The following is a 17744-nucleotide window of genomic DNA, read 5'->3' as shown; positions in this document are numbered from 1 at the left end:
GCTAGAAAAAAAATGTTTGTCACGCATAGACAATCAATAAGAGATCACAAGAGATAAAACTTTAAAACAATGTAAACAACAATAAAAACAGGCGGAAACCAAAATTCAGTAGAAAAGTGCGAGAACAAAATTTCGAAGCCATTTAAAACATTAGCTTTTCTCTGAAAACTTTATCTATGATCTACTGAATGTCTTTTTCAAGCAAATGGGATTAGAATAAAATTTGGATAATGTGTATAATATTTGGATAATGTGATAAGAGTTCAAAAGTATCCAATAACAAGCAAATATCCAAAAAAATTTATTTTGATTTTGAATTCTTGTGTCATTGAAGTCATATAATCATTAGTTAGAAGATAAAACCCCCAACGAAGTTCATATTAGTTTCAGTACAAAGCAATTGGGTTCTGTCAATACTGAGACTGACTTACAGTTCACGAAAACTTTACGATTCTTTAATGTTCAAAAAATTTTCGGAAAATTATTTTTAATTTCTTAACAGCCATTAAATTCAAAAAATTTCAACGGAATTAATAAGTTCGCTTAAATATGCTTCAAAAAGAGAATGGTGATGTTTGTCATGCATAGGTAATCAATAAGACATCACAACAAGTCTTATGACTATGAAAACAAAAACAGCAATTTCAAGAAAAAAATTGAGCGAGAAGTGTCGAAGGCATTAAAAAAATGAATTTTTCGCTAATAACTTTTCTATGTTCAATTAATTTTAACAGCAATGGGATTTCTTTTTTTTATCAATATAAATTCAAGAAATCAATTATGAACAAATACATTAGAACCACGAAGTTTTTGAGAAAACTCGTAGTTTAAACGCCATTAATTTCATAAGCTTCCAAAGGAATCCACTAAACACTATGAACGAAGCCTAAATGGGAGAACAAGTTTGTTTGCCATTCCTATTTTGTCAATAAGGCCATACAACAAGTTTTTGACGAATAAGACTGACTAGTTGTCCACGAAAAAAAGTTTAGGATCGGTTAATGTTCAAAAAAAAAATTTTGAAAAAACTTTCAAAGTCTTAGCCCTTAAACTTAAAAGCTGTTAACGGAGGTCAAAAACTACGCTAAACAAACACAATTGCCGGCAAAAGATAATTGTCATGCATAGAGATCAATAAGAGATCACAATAAGTCTTAAGACTATGAAAACAACAACAAAGGCAGGCAATAACCAAAAATTCAGTAGAAAAGTGCCAGAAGAAAGTGTCGGAGCAATTTAAATCTTGAGTTCTTCATTAAAAACGTCATATAAGATCCATTTAACGTCTTCCCTTAACCAATGGGAATTATCAGGTTTAGGACAATGTGATAACATTTCAAAAGGATTCAAAAATGAGAAAAATACCCGAAAATTTTATAAAAAATATTAAAGTTAGTGGCATTGAAGTTTTAAAACTAATAGGTAGAAGATAAAACCGCTAACCAGATTATTCTTTGCTGCACTAAAAATAAAAAGAGATCCTGTAAGTACCAAGAATGACTAACAGTCCACGAAAAAAGTTTAGGATCGGTTAATGTTCAAAAAAATTTTCGAAAAACTTTTTTTAAGTCGTAACAGCCATTAAACTCAAAAGCCTTTAACGGAGGTCAAAAACTACGCTCAGAAATAAACGATGGCAGGAAAAAAATGTTTGTCACGCATAGACACTCACTAAGAGATCACAAGAGATAAAACTTTAAAACAATGTAGACAACAATAAAAACAGGCGGAAACCAAAATTCGGTAGAAAAGTGCGAGAACAAAATTTTGAAGCCATTTAAAACATTAGCTTTTCTCTGAAAACTTTATCTATAATCTACTGAATGTCTTTTCCAAGCAAATGGAATGGGATTAGAATAAAGTTTGGATAATGTGTATATTATTTGGATAATGTGATAAGAGTTCAAAAGTATCCAATAACAAGCAAATATCCAAAAAAAATTTATTTTAATTTTGAATTCTTGTGTCATTGAAGTCATATAATCATTAGTTAGAAGATAAAACGCCCAACGAATTTAATATTAGTTTCAGTAGAAAGCAATTGGGTTCTGTCAATATTGAGACTGACTAACAGTTCACGAAAACTTAACGATTGATTAATGTTCAAAAAAATTTTCGGAAAATTATTTTTAATTTCTTAACAGCCATTGAATTCAAAAAATTTCAACGGAAGTTAATAAGTACGCTCAAATATGCTTCAATAAGACAATGGGGATGTTTGTCATCCATAGGTAATCAATAAGACATCACAACAAGTCTTATGACTATGAAAACAACAACAAAAACAGGTGAAAACCAAAAATCAGTAGAAAAGTGCAAGAAGAAAAGGTCGAAGCCATTTGCAACCCTGAGCTTTTCTCTGACAAATTTATCTGTGATCAACCGAACGTCTTCTTAAAGTCAATAGGAGCTGTCAATTTTAGGATAACGTGATGAGATTTCAAAAGTAACCAATAATACAGAAATATCCAAAAAAAAATTTTAAAACCTTTTGAATTCTTGTCATTGAAGTCATTACTAATAGTTAGAAGATAAAACCGCCAGCTAGATCAAATTTGTTTACATTAGGATGGAAGAGGGTGCTGTCATCACAGAGACTGACTTACAGTTCACGATAATAAGTTTACGATTGGTTAATGTTCAAAAAAAATTTTCGAAAAATTATTTTTACAATTTTAAGAGCCATTAGCTGTCCACTCAAAGCACTAGATATGCTCACTTAAATCTCTATATGGAATATATTGCACTGTTAGTCAATGAGTCCATGCCACAAGACTCCAAAAAATTAGTAAAACCTCAAAAAGAAATTCAAAATTTCATTTAAAATGACGAAAACTCAGAGTCGAAAAAAAAACATGAGCAATTCCCTGAAAACAGTTTTTTGTTCATTGCGCTTCATTTGACTGTAAAGCAGTTTTGTAATTAACGGAACCTTGATCAGAAATATGACTTATCTCTAGGTGATTGAAAAAAGCAAAAAAAGTAAAAAAGTTTTTTTTAGAAAAAGAGCTCTCAAATAGATTTCGATTTTTTTTTGATATTGAAGCTCCCTATGAGACCAGAACTAGTCTTTTTATCGTCTCTAGTCTATTAGAAACCCCAAATTGGTTTTTTTTGGCAAGAAATTCAAATTTCAAATACTAATTTTATAGAAAATGTCTTAATTTGAAGAAAAATCAGACTAAAAGTGAACAAATATCCCGTGTTGTCAAAACTTCATTCCTCGATAATTCCTCGAAAAAGACAAAACTCAAAAAAATCTTTTTTATTTTGAATTCTACGCTGGACCAGCTCTTTAATGATACCACTCACATTTCTCTGCGATGAATATATCGATCGGCCAAAATTGACTGAACAAAAAACCCGTTTGAGTATATAGTTCCTCCCCCCCACAAGTGGGGTCGGAACAACAAGCTAGACTCGTCATTGTGTTAAATTGCTCTCGAACGAGTTTGAAGCAATTATTGTAAATGTGTCTTTTATGCCAATTTTTCGCTCGGCCGTTTTTTCTTGGATATTCTTTTGATTTCTTTTCTCGGATGATTTTTTGGACTCTTGCGAGTGGTTAATGCTTTCTTGGAATAAATCCTCACTCCAAAGGGGGATTTCTAAATATAAATTTAATAAATAAAGGTGATGATATCAAATTTATATTATGTATATATATATATATATATATATATATATATATATATATATATATATATATATTTTTGCTTGGCGTCGTTTTGACACTTATTGGAGCGAGTTTTATGTTCATTTTCGTGAATAGTTTTAGTCACTGTTTGACTTTTCTTTCTTTATCAAACAATCTTAACTCACTATAATGGAAGTTTTGGGGCAGCTTTACATATATAAGTTATCCTGCGGGACAACTAGTGGCAAAAGGGACAAAAAAGTAGGGAAACGCATTTGCAGGTCTTTTTCTTTTCTTGATAATATTGAGATTCCCGGTCTACAAAGCCATGGCCTTTTTTTCTGGTTATCTATTAGCTATGTTATAACCATAGCCGATCAGCTGCCTGATACTTGTAGCGAAGTCTTTGATTGAGCATTTCTCTTTTGCAATTGTATTGGTTTCTTTTTGTTCTGCCGTTTAATGCTCGTTCATTTTCACACCGCAAATTTGTCACTTTTGACTTTTCGAGTGACTTTTACGTCCTAGAGTTTTTCGTTTTGCGAGATTAGACTTTTTCGTTTTGCGAGATTTAAATGTCACTTTCATTTCCAAATGTCTGCAGCTGAACTCATTTGGCGGCAGTTCACTACAAAAAAGTCAATTGAAAAGTGCGCCGTAACCTGTAATAACCTACAATAAACTCTAATGACGTCATTTGAAGCCGCCATTACGGATTTTAGTCCCCCCTCCCCATTTGAAGCAGGCTGCAATAGATTCGAGCTCCCACTAGTCGTTCGAGAGCAATTCTTACGACGTTAGTCGGTTATGTTTTTGTTATCTGTTCAGCTCAAAATGTTTGTTGAAAACATGCAGAATTTCTTAAAATTAAATGCATCTTAATATTTCAAGTAATCTACCATGCAATCATTTTGCTGAGGTAGACTCAAATTGGGCTTTAGGTGCTAACAACAGTGCTCTATTTTGATTGCGTTAAGTAGACAAATCTATTTCGATATGCTTTACACTAAGCAAGTCAATGGAGCTACAAAAGGAGTAGATGTGAGGGTCAGTATAATTTAAAAAATAGTATAAGATGCAGAGTCATGATATACACCTTAAACGATTTATGGTACGGCTTCAAGACGTATATAAAAGCATCAATTTTTAGCTAAATAGATTAAATAGAGTATGTGTAGATTAGGCCGGATCGGGCTGAAATATTCACAGAATAGGTTACGTCGATTGGATTTAAATCGAAGTATTTTTAAACTTAATATTGTTTTATATCATATTTGAGTTTGCGCATTTTGCTTGTGTAAGTTATAGCTACCGGTGGCAAGGGCATTGTTTTATTTGCGACATTTCAAGTTCATAGTGAATCCCCGTGGAAAGCTCTATACATGTTGCGTAGTGAACACAGTGAACAGATGTGTTGTTTTCAGCTATACCGGAGACAGTATGGGAAACATGGGGATTTCAAGAAATTCAGTGATGATATTCTTCTGTCCCTCTTACGCAAGGCAAGTTAGCATGTAATTGGATTCTCATTTAGTATATCCAAAATTTAGCTTTTTTGCGGAGATTTTTTTATTCCGGCGGCTTGAGTTTTATGTCAACTTTTGTCTGTTTAGTTAATATAAAACGTGGAAAATAAAGATGAATGACTTGGTCGGAAAACAAATTGTCCAACGTCATTATGATAAGTGAAATTCTTCTTTCTGATTTCTATTTCAGGCAGTTGCATTAAAATGTACATCGAGTTTGTTTCATCAAATGCTGAGAATGAGACGATCAACTCATTATCAGGGAAAGAAAATTAAGGCCGACAAAAGATTCAGAGTTAACTGCGCACTCTTATGTTTTTGTGTGTTCAAGTTTTTGTTGAAAAAACAAGAGAAACCCATAAAGTCCGGCCAGTAAGTCGAGGTGCAGTTTTTCAGAGCTTTGAAATTGCCGGAAGGCAAAATTTTCCAATGCAAAATGAAGCTTATTCTGATGTTTTAAAGGGGCGGAGGATATTTGGTGAAAACAAATTTTGTAGCCACTGTTGCGGTACTCCAAAATCCACTTGACACTAGAGAGTTCTCAAAAGTCGCGAACTCTGGCAACATTCTGGCAACATTCTGGCAAATGAATTTGGCGAAAATACTGAGGAAGTTCAGTCGAGAACATGATATTCAACCACGGCATAGATGCAGAAACGTAGATGAGACCACGGTGTAGAATTCACACCACGGCGTAGATGCAGTAAGGTTGCCGCACCACAAGCAAGTTGTGGATAGGCAGTCACGCACTACTAATAATATACCTATTATTATTATTATGATACAAGTGCAATCTAGGCTGTCAGTTAAAAACGGCAATAAGCGCCTGTTTCCCGCCAAAATTACTTGCGAATTGCAGCTCTGTGCGACAGCTACAACAACATAGTAGAATTCAATGTTTTATCCTAAATAGGTTAGAATTTTGGGCGTAGAAAAATTCGAGAAAATTATTCCATAACCGCTGGATGAGCATCGAAGGAAATGCTGCAAATGCTCAATATTTTTTAAAGATGTGACTGTTTTTGTAGGTTATTATTGTGCAGACACATTTAATAGGGACGCCTAGTGTCCGCAAAACATAAGTTCAAAATTTCGGCATTTTGGCTACAAAAAAATATGTTTGCCTAATCTAGTTTTCGTCTAATATTCCATCCCTCGTTTCTACTAATAGTAAATGATTAAAACGCAGTAAATTTTTTGGGCATTGACTGGCATTGACATCATTCAAATAAAAATCCAGCGATTATGTTGAACCTTCTTCAAAACTTCGGAAACATTCTGTCTTCTTAATACTAAAATAGCTTCATAACAAATTTAAAACATTGATCAGGGAGTTTTTGTGGATGATGCAACACACATCCACACATGTTTTTCAAAATGAATATGATCCATTTCAGTTGTCTTTTCTATGCGCAAGCTCAAGAATTAGTGTCAGCCTAAACTTCATCTTTTTAACATGGGTAAAAATATACAAAATTTTTGTCCGAAAAAAAATTCGAAAGTATAATTTCAGCTCCATTTTCTCAAAGGTATTTTGCCTTACATGCACAAAATACTTCTTTGTCTGGTAAAAAGAGCCAATGAACCGAAGTTAATTTTTGGCCAGGAAATATTTGTTGTTTGAGAATTAGTTAGAAATATTTTAAAGTGCTTCGGCGTATACGAAAAGTGGATTTTGAGCCTTTATCGAGCATGAAGACTCAGACTCAAATAAAACTTATAAAATATTCACTATCTATTAATAGAATGAACTCAATTCTGATTGGACAAAAATGTAAATAAAAAGTTTAAATAAGAAATGCATAACACGAATTATTCATTCATTGTTGAATTGATTCTTGTGAAACTTAGTGCTATTTGCCATCCTCAGAACTTGTAAAATTTTCACATCTTAGCAGAATACCGGACGCTTGCGAACCTAAACACTTAAAAACATTTTAAAAAGAAACATAAAAACTGTGCGCGGAAACTAAATATCAGTAGAAAAGCTCCGATTAGATTCGCTTTGTAGAGAGTTACCATAGCCTTATTTTGTCAAAATTAGAACTTTTGAAAATTTCTTTGTTATTATCGAATCAGTTTTTGTTGGCTTTCTTGCGATATGACTCTTAAATCTGTCTGCAAAAGACAGCGATCGGCCAAAATTTGCTTAACAAAAAATTGGGCTGGTATGGAGCGTCTAAACTCCATTTCATCGAGGGTTGGAATAATGCTTTGATATAGCGGCACAATTGGAGGTTGTGCAATTATATACACTAATGCACAGTTATGCAATTGTATACGCAAGGGATCGCAAACGGAAACGCGTTAAAGACTGGCTTCGTGTTCTGTTGAGATTACCTTTTAGTTGGTTCCTTCAACTGTTCAGGTTAAGTTGCCAGACACTGAGTTTGTGATTAACTTGGGAGACTGGCCAGGGGAGAAGAGACAGCACCACCAGAGTCCCATTCCGATCCTGACCTGGGGTGGGTCTATGGACACCAGAGACATCAGTCTCCCCACCTGGGACATCACTAAAAAGACATACTCTGCACTTCAACAGTGAGAAACGGGCAAATTATTCTATGCTCACTTTTGATTTTTATTTGCACCTATTTGTTATGGACACCGGAGTACGTGGTGCACTCCCTATTTACATAATACATACTTTTACATGGATGCAAATAATATCCACCGGCTAAACGGAGATTTAGGAACAAACAAAAATATTGTTTGGCTACTTTTTAAGCAACAAACTCGGTGTTTAAATTGTTAGATGTCTTTGTGGCGTCGAGGTGAATATAGAGGTTTAAAGATAAGCTGATACTCTTGATTTTCTACTTCAAGGAATATAAGGACATTATAGGGCCCTAGGATCCGCTGAACCTGACTTTTAATTGTTGGACCATTTCGAACTGTTTCTCTAATTTTGAGACCAGATATTACTGAATATCCTGGAAAGCAAAATAAGTTATGATATTTGATCTTCCTGTGTGTACGTGTAGCTTGTGTTTTCAGCGTCTCGTGATCTCTCAACAGTAGGTTCCACTTCTTACTGATTCATTGCAGTCTATCTTAACAATGTTCTGTCTGACAACTGTAACTGATTACAAAATCGTTTGCAAGCTATAAATACGAGTAATTTTTCGATGATATTTTACAGTTGCACGTTTCCTTGCTTTCATTGTGCTGTTTTGCTTTCAAGTTGAACTGCGCCTTCCGGTAATGATTTTTTTTTTGCTGATTTTATTATTTGTTATATAAATTTCTCTTTTTGCCCTATATAATTTAGAAGTTGCATTTCTTTTGCAAACCAAGATGATCTATAGCCGCTCTTAGTTTATAAGTAGTTTCATATAATTTTCTGAGTCTGAATTTTTGTGTTCTTCAGTTGGTAAAATTTTGAAAGCAACTTGACGAAAATGGCAACAATCGTGCCTGGTATATGTTAGACGATTATTTCGGAAATCATCCATCATTGGTGTTTAGAGAAAGTATGGACGTGCAAACAATGGCTGCAGCTCAACTCACGCTGTGGAAAGATAAAATTGAGAAAGCGTTCTTCAGAGGTCGCGACAGTCGAAAAGAGCGTTTGGAGTTGGTCCGACTGTCCAAGAGGCACCCCAACATAATAGATGCAGGATTGACTAATTACTTTTTCTTCCGAAAGGGTGAGGAAGAGGAATTGGGCAAGGCTGAGAGAGTGTCCATGTTGAAGTTTCACGACTACAAGTACCAGATCAGTATTGACGGAACTGTAGCAGCTTATCGGTATGTTCATACAATTAAGTATACCTTAACGCTTCTAACCCTTTGGACTTGAACTTATTATCGAGATACACCAAAATTTTGCCGACACTTCGTGCAGCATTATGATTTTCAAAAAATATGAGTTAAAGATTTATGGAAATTTTCTTTTTGTCTACTTTAATCTTAATCTTATTTATGGCAAGCGTCATCTGCTTATTAATGAGTTAATCTAAATAGAGCAAAAGTCAACCCGAATTGCATAGTTGTGCCAGTTGTATTAGTGCTAATTTTACTACTTGTGCTAATTGTACTAGTTGGGCTTTTAAACTAGTTTTTTGTCTTTAAAATGTTTGTGTATTTCGCGAAGTTATTGTCTTATTTTGTTGTCCTGTTCCTTGGTCACATTTTAATAGACCTCATCGGCTCTTAAATGATGTGGCCTCATTTAATTGTTGTTTGCTGTCAGTTTGCAGTTAGCGTTATTTTCTGATAGAGGATATTTTTTCGAATACTTAGTGACTTTTCGAATTTGTTTATTTTTCTTGCTCTTCTTTTTTTCGCTGTGTCACTTAGTAGAAAGAATTACGAAGTAGAATGTTAGATTCACTCCAACTTCAAATGATCTGAGGGATGTTGTTATATGGGTTCATGTTCTGTTAAATTATACGCCGCTTTTTTTCGACACCATTTTTGACAATTGCCCTCTTTTGTCCTTCTGAATACTTCTCGTATTTTCTCAAAAACTCGTAGTGTGAACTTCAGTAAGTTGTACTTAGCGCTTAAATCTTAAACTACCAAAAAAATTTTATAAAAGATTTTTTGGCTTTTGCTGCGTAGTGTCGTATGCTTTGTTACCTATCAAGGACTCTTGTTTCTTTGAAATTGTCACAAGTCACTTTTTCAGTTACCTCTACCGTAGAACAGCTAAATTTGTGTTTCTGTGGTTATTTATTGGTGCATTAGATATTTTTTTGAGGTCAATTGTTTGATAAGTTTTTTATGCATGTGAGTTACCTCGCTCAGTTAAATGACATCTGCGCCGACTTAATAAATCTAATTTGAGAATGCAATATCTATTTGAAATTAAATAAAGGTCACCAAAGATAGATTTTAGGACAAGGCAGTGTTTCTCGAAAGCTGTTAGCGTTTTAAATATAACTTGAAAATTGGATAGATCTTGAATGCATAATACCCTTCTTCGCTGTTTTTCAAAATTAAGCATTTATTTGATAAATTTGTTTTTTTTCCAGCTTCAGACTTGTATTCGCTTGATTTAATTTTTGTTCAACCAATTGCTTCGCGCAGTTCAATTTTATCACTTTTCGTGAATTAAAAACCATCACGCGTAGTAACTTCACTTCTGTACACTGCTTTCCTGATTTGACAATCCGTCGCGTTTTAAATTACGAAGTTGCGGTATTTGTTAAAAACCTTTCCGCATCTCTGCTTCATTTGGTTGAAAATTAATCTAAGAATGTGGATGAACGCGGTGGGAACATTGTGCAAACGCACATTATTGCGCCTTCTTGTCTTAATTTTATTTTTGACGACTTAGTATGCTCGTGTTTTCAGATTGCCGTTCCTCCTGGCAGGCAACAGTGTGGTGTTGAAGCATGACTCTGACTACTACGAGCACTTCTACTCGCAATTAGAGCCATGGAGACATTATATTCCATACAACAGGTAGAATAGATCCCAAAGCTTCACATGATGAAATGAGAAATGTTTCGTAGAATTATGTTTAAAATAAATTGGAAAAAAATGCATGCTCTTTATTTTCTTTGTACTATAACGGCTCTTTTTGATTAATATCACTACTCTCTCACAAGAGCTTACCCATTTTATTGTCTAACTTTTTTTATTTCTCATGCGGATAGTCTTGGCTTTCTTAGTGTCCTTTTTAATAGCCGCGAAGCGATGGCGGCTATCATTGGGGACATCGTGGTTTTTTACAATTCAATTTATTTGAATTGCATTATTGCGCTGTCTTCTTTTTGTTCACGCTTTTTTCGGTTTTTTCAAATCAGTGAGAAGTAAAATTAGAAAGGTGATTTTGATCACACTGAAATAATAAAGGGAGCGAAAAATCGATTAGGTTTGAGCCGTGACTTTTTCAAAAATACCTTTAAAGTGGAGTGAGAAAATGGTGTTTAATAGCCGCCCTCATCTTCTCAGCCGGCTATTATAGCGCTCCTATCTTTACAATCCAAGAATTGGATTGTATTGGTGCTCTGTCTTTTTACAATTCAAAGAATTTGAATTGTATTGGGGCGCTGTTTTTTTAAGATGTGTTCACACATTTTTCAATGACTTTGATCTTTCAAAACGGGATAAACAGGTAAAGCCCAGCGGGCATTAAGTTTCATTAGGGGCGCAAAGTGGGCGTTAGTAGTCCTTCAAGTGCTTAGAGTGTTGCAGCTGCCGGGATGGCCTCAATTGAAGGTTAAAAGGTCATTTTTAGAGTTTTTGGGCTCAAAATGGTGCAATTTTTAATGTTTTTTGTAATTTTTTTAGGTTTTTTTGCTTGATTAGTCTTAGGTTTAAGTTTTTTAGAGTTGATGAAGGCCTTTTACGAGAAAAAGGTACTTGTTATGACCAGTTTATGAGCTATATGTTCTGGTACTACAAACACAAACACACAAAATGATACTAGTTTTTGCAATTTTTTTCAAGTTTTTTGAAAATTTTTTGCGTTTTCCAGCTTCAGGGGCCAGGGAACCTCTTTTAAGGTTTGATAATAGGGCACTGTATAGTTTCTAGTAACAATGGAGGTGTTTTCAACATTTAAATGTCTCAATTTTTTTTTTTTTTGATAAAATCTGCAATTTTTTTGAGGTTTCTTAAAGTTTTGTCAATTTTTGATATTTGTCCATTCTCAAGTGCCAGGAGACCTATTTCACGGTCTGAAAACAGTTACTGCTTAGTTGTTAGTTTTAATGGATTTGTTTTTAACAATTTAACCCTTTGAATTTTGAAAATTTTTTGATAAAACTTGCAAGTTTTTTAAGTTTTTTTCAAGACATTTGTCTTTAATTCAGTTTTTTTTTGCCTGAGTAGCCAGATAACCTACAGGGTTTGATAGTATGTTATTAAACAGGTGCTAGGGGGTAATTGGATGGTTTTCAATTTTTTAATAGAACGACTTTCTGTTTTTTGAAATATGAAATTTTTTATAAAAATTATTGCCTATCGATCTTTAACCAATTGTCTTTTTAAGACTTGGAGTTGGTTCACTGGATAGCCTCTAGAGACGCTTCAATCATTTTTCAAGAAATGATTCTTAAAATATGATTTTCAGCAACTTTTTTCATTAATTATTAATTTCACGATTTTCATTAAAATTTCAATTGATATTTTTAGTTTTTGAAAATTTTCGAGTTTATCGATCTTCAAGGGCCAATGAATTTTTTCAGGCCTTGCAGATATAATACTGCAACAATTTTAGAAACAAATTTTGTATTTGAACATATTTTTGAAATAGGTATATTTAAAGGGGTCAAATTTTGCCTTAGGGGTAAAAACTTCCAAGTTTTATCAAGGATTATATATTTGTTTAGTTTGTTTGATTGTTTGTTTCTCAGTTTTTTGAGATGATTTTGTTTGTGTTTTGGCAGGCATCGTTGAATTGATCTGCTGTCCAGGTTGAGTAAATCTAAGTTTTTCATTCAACTCTTTGAATTGTATTTCAGGACTTGTCCTGCTATGTTTTTTTATTTTTGTAAGGTGTTTTCACACCTTTATTCATGACTTTGAGCTTTCAAAATGGGATAACCAGGTAAAGCTCAGCGGGCATCAAGTTTCATTAGAGGCCCTTAGCCGCGTTTAGTAGTCTGTCAAGTACATAGAGTGGTGAAGCTATTGGGAAGGTCGTAATTCAAGGACAAAAGGTCGTTTTAAGGAGTTTTTGAGACAAGAATGTTGTAATTTTTCGCATTTTTTCGTCATTTTTCTAATTTTTTGTTGGACCAGTCTGAAATTGATGTTTGTCAAAGTTGATAAAGTTCAATTGCAACACTTTATTATTTTTATGGCCATTTTAAGCGCTATCTGTTTTAGCACTTTAAACATAAACACTCAAATTTTTATTTATATTTCCAATTTTTTTCAAGTTTTTTTTGAAAATTTTCATCATTTTTTGAGGTTTTTCAGCCCTTGATTTCAAGAAGCCTCCTCATGTATTAAATAAGAGGTTATTGTATAATTTGTACTGGTATTAGAGTGATTTTCAATTATTTAACATCACGAACTTTAGCAATGTTGTGATAAAACTTGTGATTTGCTATTTTTTTTCAAGTTCTTGAAAAACTTTTGTCAATTTTTAGGTTTCTCGAACATCAATGATCAAGGCATTTCCTGTAAGTTTTGATAATAGGCTGCCTAGTTATTACTGGTAATTAGGAACGTGTTTCGACATCTTAATATGAAGACTTTTACGATTTTTAGCTATTTCAAAGAATGCAATTTTTTTAAAAAAGTTTCTGAAAGTTTAGTATTTTCTCCACACTGGCTAGGGTTTGCAAGAATGTTATTGCACATTTTCTAGTGGCAATCAATTTTTTTTCAATTCTTTGAAAATCAGTAGTTTCAGCAATTTTAGTTTTAAACTTGAAATTTTTCTCACCAGCGGCCCAGGAACATCCTCAAGGGTTTAATAATAAGTTACTGCATAATTGCTAGAGGTAAAGGAATGGTTATCAACTTTTTAATAACACGAGTTTTAGCAATTTGTTGATAAAATTTATTTTTTTTCAAATATTTGGGAAATTTTTATCATGTTCCAAGTTTATGGATCATTATGAGCCACTGAAATTTTTTAAGGCTTACAAAAGGGATACTGGATAGTCTCTGGAGGCAATGAAAGGGTTCCGACGATATTAAGCTCACAAATTGGGGCAAGATTTTGTTTTGGCACTTTAAAGCGCTATCTGTTTTGGCACTTTAAACATAAACACTCAAATTTATATTTATATTTCCAATTTTTTTTCAAGTTTTTTTTGAAAATTTTCATCATTTTTTGAGGTTTTTCATCCCTTGGTTTCAAGAAGCCTCCTCATGTGTTTAATGAGAGGTTATTGTATAGTTTGTACTGGTATTAGAGTGATTTTCAATTATTTAACATCACGAACTTTAGCAATTTTGTGATAAAACTTGTGATTTGCTATTTTTTTCAAGTTCTTGAAAAACTTTTGTCAATTTTTAGGTTTCTCGAACATCAATGATCAAGGCATTTCCTGTAAGTTTTGATAATAGGCTGCCTAGTTATTACTGGTAATTAGGAACGTGTTTCGACATCTTAATATGAAGACTTTTACGATTTTTAGCTATTTCAAAGAATGCAATTTTTTTAAAAAAGTTTCTGAAAGTTTAGTATTTTCTCCACACTGGCTAGGGTTTGCAAGAATGTTACTGCACATTTTCTAGTGGCAATCAATTTTTTTTTCAATTTTTTGAAAATCAGTAGTTTCAGCAATTTTAGTTTTAAACTTGAAATTTTTCTCACCAGCGGCCCAGGAACATCCTCAAGGGTTTAATAATAAGTTACTGCATAATTGCTAGAGGTAAAGGAATGGTTATCAACTTTTTAATAACACGAGTTTTAGCAATTTGTTGATAAAATTTAATTGTTTTCAAATTTTTGGGAAATTTTTATCATGTTCCAAGTTTATGGATCATTATGAGCCACTGAAATTATTTAAGGCTTACAAAAGGGATACTGGATAGTCTCTGGAGGCAATGAAAGGGTTCCGACGATATTAAGCTCACAAATTGGGGCAAGATTCTGTTAAAATTTATTGTTTTCCTCGTTTGTTTGAGTTTAACGATCTTTACTGGCCCACAAAACATTTTTAAGTCCCGCAGACGGATTACATGACAGAAATACAGGGACACAACAATGGTTTTGAAGATTTTTTCAGCGAAATCTGGAAACTGTCGTTAAATTTTGCGCTTCTGTTTTTTCGAAGATTTTGTCAGAGTTTATCTACTTCTTTTGCAAATTAATCTCTTTCAAATCTTGTGCGTGAGTTAATGAGTATATTGAATTGTGTCACATATGGCCTTCAGATTAAAAGTTTTTGAGCACTGATTTTTATTTTGTTTAGTTTGTTTGATTCTTATACTTTCTCAACTTTTGAGATTTTGTCTCTTTGGCTGGGATTGTTCAATTGATTTGCTGGTCAGATACATTATGTCTGTTTTTCATTCAATTTCTTGGATTGTATTTCAGGACTTGTCCTGCTATGTTTTTCTACTTCGTCGAACTTTCTTTTCCCTTTACCCATTTTGCCGCTTTTTCGACATTTTGCGTGATATCTTTTTGACTTTTCTAGGGTAGTTTCACTCTTCTGTCATTCTGCTCAAAGTCCTTTCAAACAGCTGCTGCTCAGCGAAGCAATTCAAATTGAAGAGAGTCAGTATAAAAAATCAAAGTCAGAAATAGAAACGGGATGAATCCATAAAGACCATTTTTAGATGCCCGGTACTTAAACTTTGTTCTCATAATTTTTAGTTACTATCTATGATGCTTGTTGGTATTGATACTAGACCCTGTAGGCTCTCACTGAGAGACAGGAGTATGTTCAATAACGAAATGACATCAAAATAAATCGCACTTAAAAATGTTTTTATACAAAAATCAATTTTCGTTGATTTTTTTCTTTTCTATCAATCCCAATAGAGTCATAGGAATCAATGGCGGCTATTTTCCGGCAATCTGCCGGGTATGTTTTAATTTATTTTTGTTTTTTTTTTCTGACAGCTTTTACAGAATCGCACAAGCATTACTTTTTCTTGCGAATACAAGCAAATTTTTTCGAATTTCAATTATTGTGCGAAGTTCAAATTAAAAATTTTGGCTACAGAACTGTCTTTTTAAATTATTTTTTGTAAGTTGTCACCGTTGTTTCAAGGGCGAAACGAAACAGTTACTGTGTTTTTCTTGTATGCAAAATTTTTGCCTGACCGTTTTGACTTCTTAGCTAGAGCAATCTTTGAACATTCGCTCGCTCGCTTCAATTTTCGGTCTTCGAAAACGGGATAAACTGATAATATGAACATTACCCTTGAACATTAAATCTCTGAGCATTGAGGAAGCAGATTTTCATGTTTTAAAAGGCAATATTGGACTACGCCATCTACCCCATTTTTACACCCCCATTCGCGTTTATCATTTAGTCCTATAAGGCTAGCCTTCCTGTCCTTCAGCTAGATTAAAAAACCAAAAGCAACCCCTCAACTGTTCTCTGATGGCAATGCGGCCGACGGTAGTCGGTTATGTTTTGTCTTGTTTTTCTTATTCTTTAGACTTGGGTCTGTGACTCGTTTTGCCCAGACTCAGCTCTCTGTTCTGCTGTTTTTCTGCTGAGTTATATGTCGAAAGAGATTATGGTCAAATCTTGTTGCGATATCAACAGTTGCATAACTGGTCGGTGAAATACTAAACATCTAAACCTGCGCCAAATTACTGCATTTGGGTGTGGCGAAGAAAAGTTAGTGAATTGTTACTTTTGCCCCCTTATTGAAAATTATCTGTTGTCTTATATCACTTAGTATCATCAATGGCAGATCTCGTTGGTTGCTAATGAGGACTAAAATAACCTAATTTATTGCTGGAGTTAATAGCTAGTGGTTTTCATGACTTTGACACGACTTTGACACTAAATTTTGAGTGAATTTTTGAGTTCTGCAAGTATTTATTGTACTTCTTGATGTGTTATCATTTAATCTCATCGGGGACAGGTCTCTGACGCTGCTAATAGGGGTTAAGTTTATTGATTCAATCCTTTTTAATCAAAGCTAGTGCTTTCTATGACTTTGACATTAATTGTTTTTAATAATAATTATCGAATTTTTTTTAGTTTTGCGAGTTTTTCTTTTCAACTTTGTCGTGTTAACTTTTGTTCTCATTATTGACAGGTCTCATTGTTTAATAAAAACGCTTCAATTAAAACCAGTTATTTCAGTTAATAGCTATTGCTTTACGTGACATATACACTTGTTCGTTTTTTTAAAAAAGTGTTAGTGATCTTTTTTTTTACTTTTGCTAGTATTTGTTGTGTAATTATTGCTGTCTTATCACTTAATCTTATTGATGGCAGGTCTCAATTGTGGTCATTGAGGACTCAGATAATTGATGTAATTGTATTCATCAGTAGCTGTTGCGTGCTGTGACTTTTATACTAAGTGTTTTCAAAAAATTTCAGCGAGTTTTGTTACAATTTTGGTTATTTTTGTCTTATTATTTAATATTGTTAGTGGGAGTACTCATGTAAATTCAATGATAGGTTGCTAATGAGAAATAGAGGAATATAACTGGCAGTTTTAGTTTATGGCAGTTGCTTTTTGATGTTGATGCTGTCTTTTCAAAAAAAATAAAAGTTGAATTTTTAGTCTTGCGTGTTTTGTTGTTCTTGTGTTATTTTATTGCTTAGTCTGATGACTAACAGCTCTTTTGACTTTTAATGCGAAGTAAATTATTTTCAGGTCATAAATTAATACAGTTCTTGGAATCGTATTTCAGGAATTGTCCTATGTTTTATTTTAAATCCCGTTAACACATTTTAATGATTTTTGAAGTCAAATTGGAGCAGTGATTTTGATCACACCGAAACAGGAAGTGGAGTGAAAAACCTAGTGGTTTTGCGGCGTCAAATTTCCATTTCTTGCTAGTGGTTTTTGCTCACATGCGGCATTTTGACATTGATTTTCTGTTTTGTACGTTTTTCGGTCTGGTTTTTTTAGAAATGGTTTTCCCAATTCACTCATAGTCCATTCCGGTCGTTTTTTATTTAGTCAATGAGAATTCTTTGAATTGTACGTCAGGACTTTTCCTGCTAAGTTTTTTTTTAATTTGG

At 33.4% G+C, this 17744-nt stretch overlaps 1 protein-coding gene across 2 annotated transcripts in view; it reads left to right on the top strand.

The window, feature by feature from the left end:
- The window catches only part of LOC142340969 (protein O-glucosyltransferase 3-like), a 72539-nt gene that overhangs the window by 17596 nt on the left and 37199 nt on the right, over positions 1–17744 (top strand). For both annotated transcript variants that reach the window (XM_075391772.1, XM_075391773.1), the window contains exons 4-7: positions 5062–5139; positions 7532–7704; positions 8632–8913; positions 10465–10575. In XM_075391772.1, the coding sequence (XP_075247887.1) occupies positions 5062–5139; positions 7532–7704; positions 8632–8913; positions 10465–10575 (644 nt within the window). The remainder of the gene's footprint in view (positions 1–5061; positions 5140–7531; positions 7705–8631; positions 8914–10464; positions 10576–17744) is intronic.

This window comes from Convolutriloba macropyga, chromosome 6, assembly GCF_964194025.1.
Source record: "Convolutriloba macropyga chromosome 6, txConMacr16.3, whole genome shotgun sequence".
In the NCBI taxonomy this organism is placed as follows: domain Eukaryota; kingdom Metazoa; phylum Xenacoelomorpha; order Acoela; family Convolutidae; genus Convolutriloba; species Convolutriloba macropyga.
This window is presented reverse-complemented; position numbering and strand designations above follow the sequence as displayed.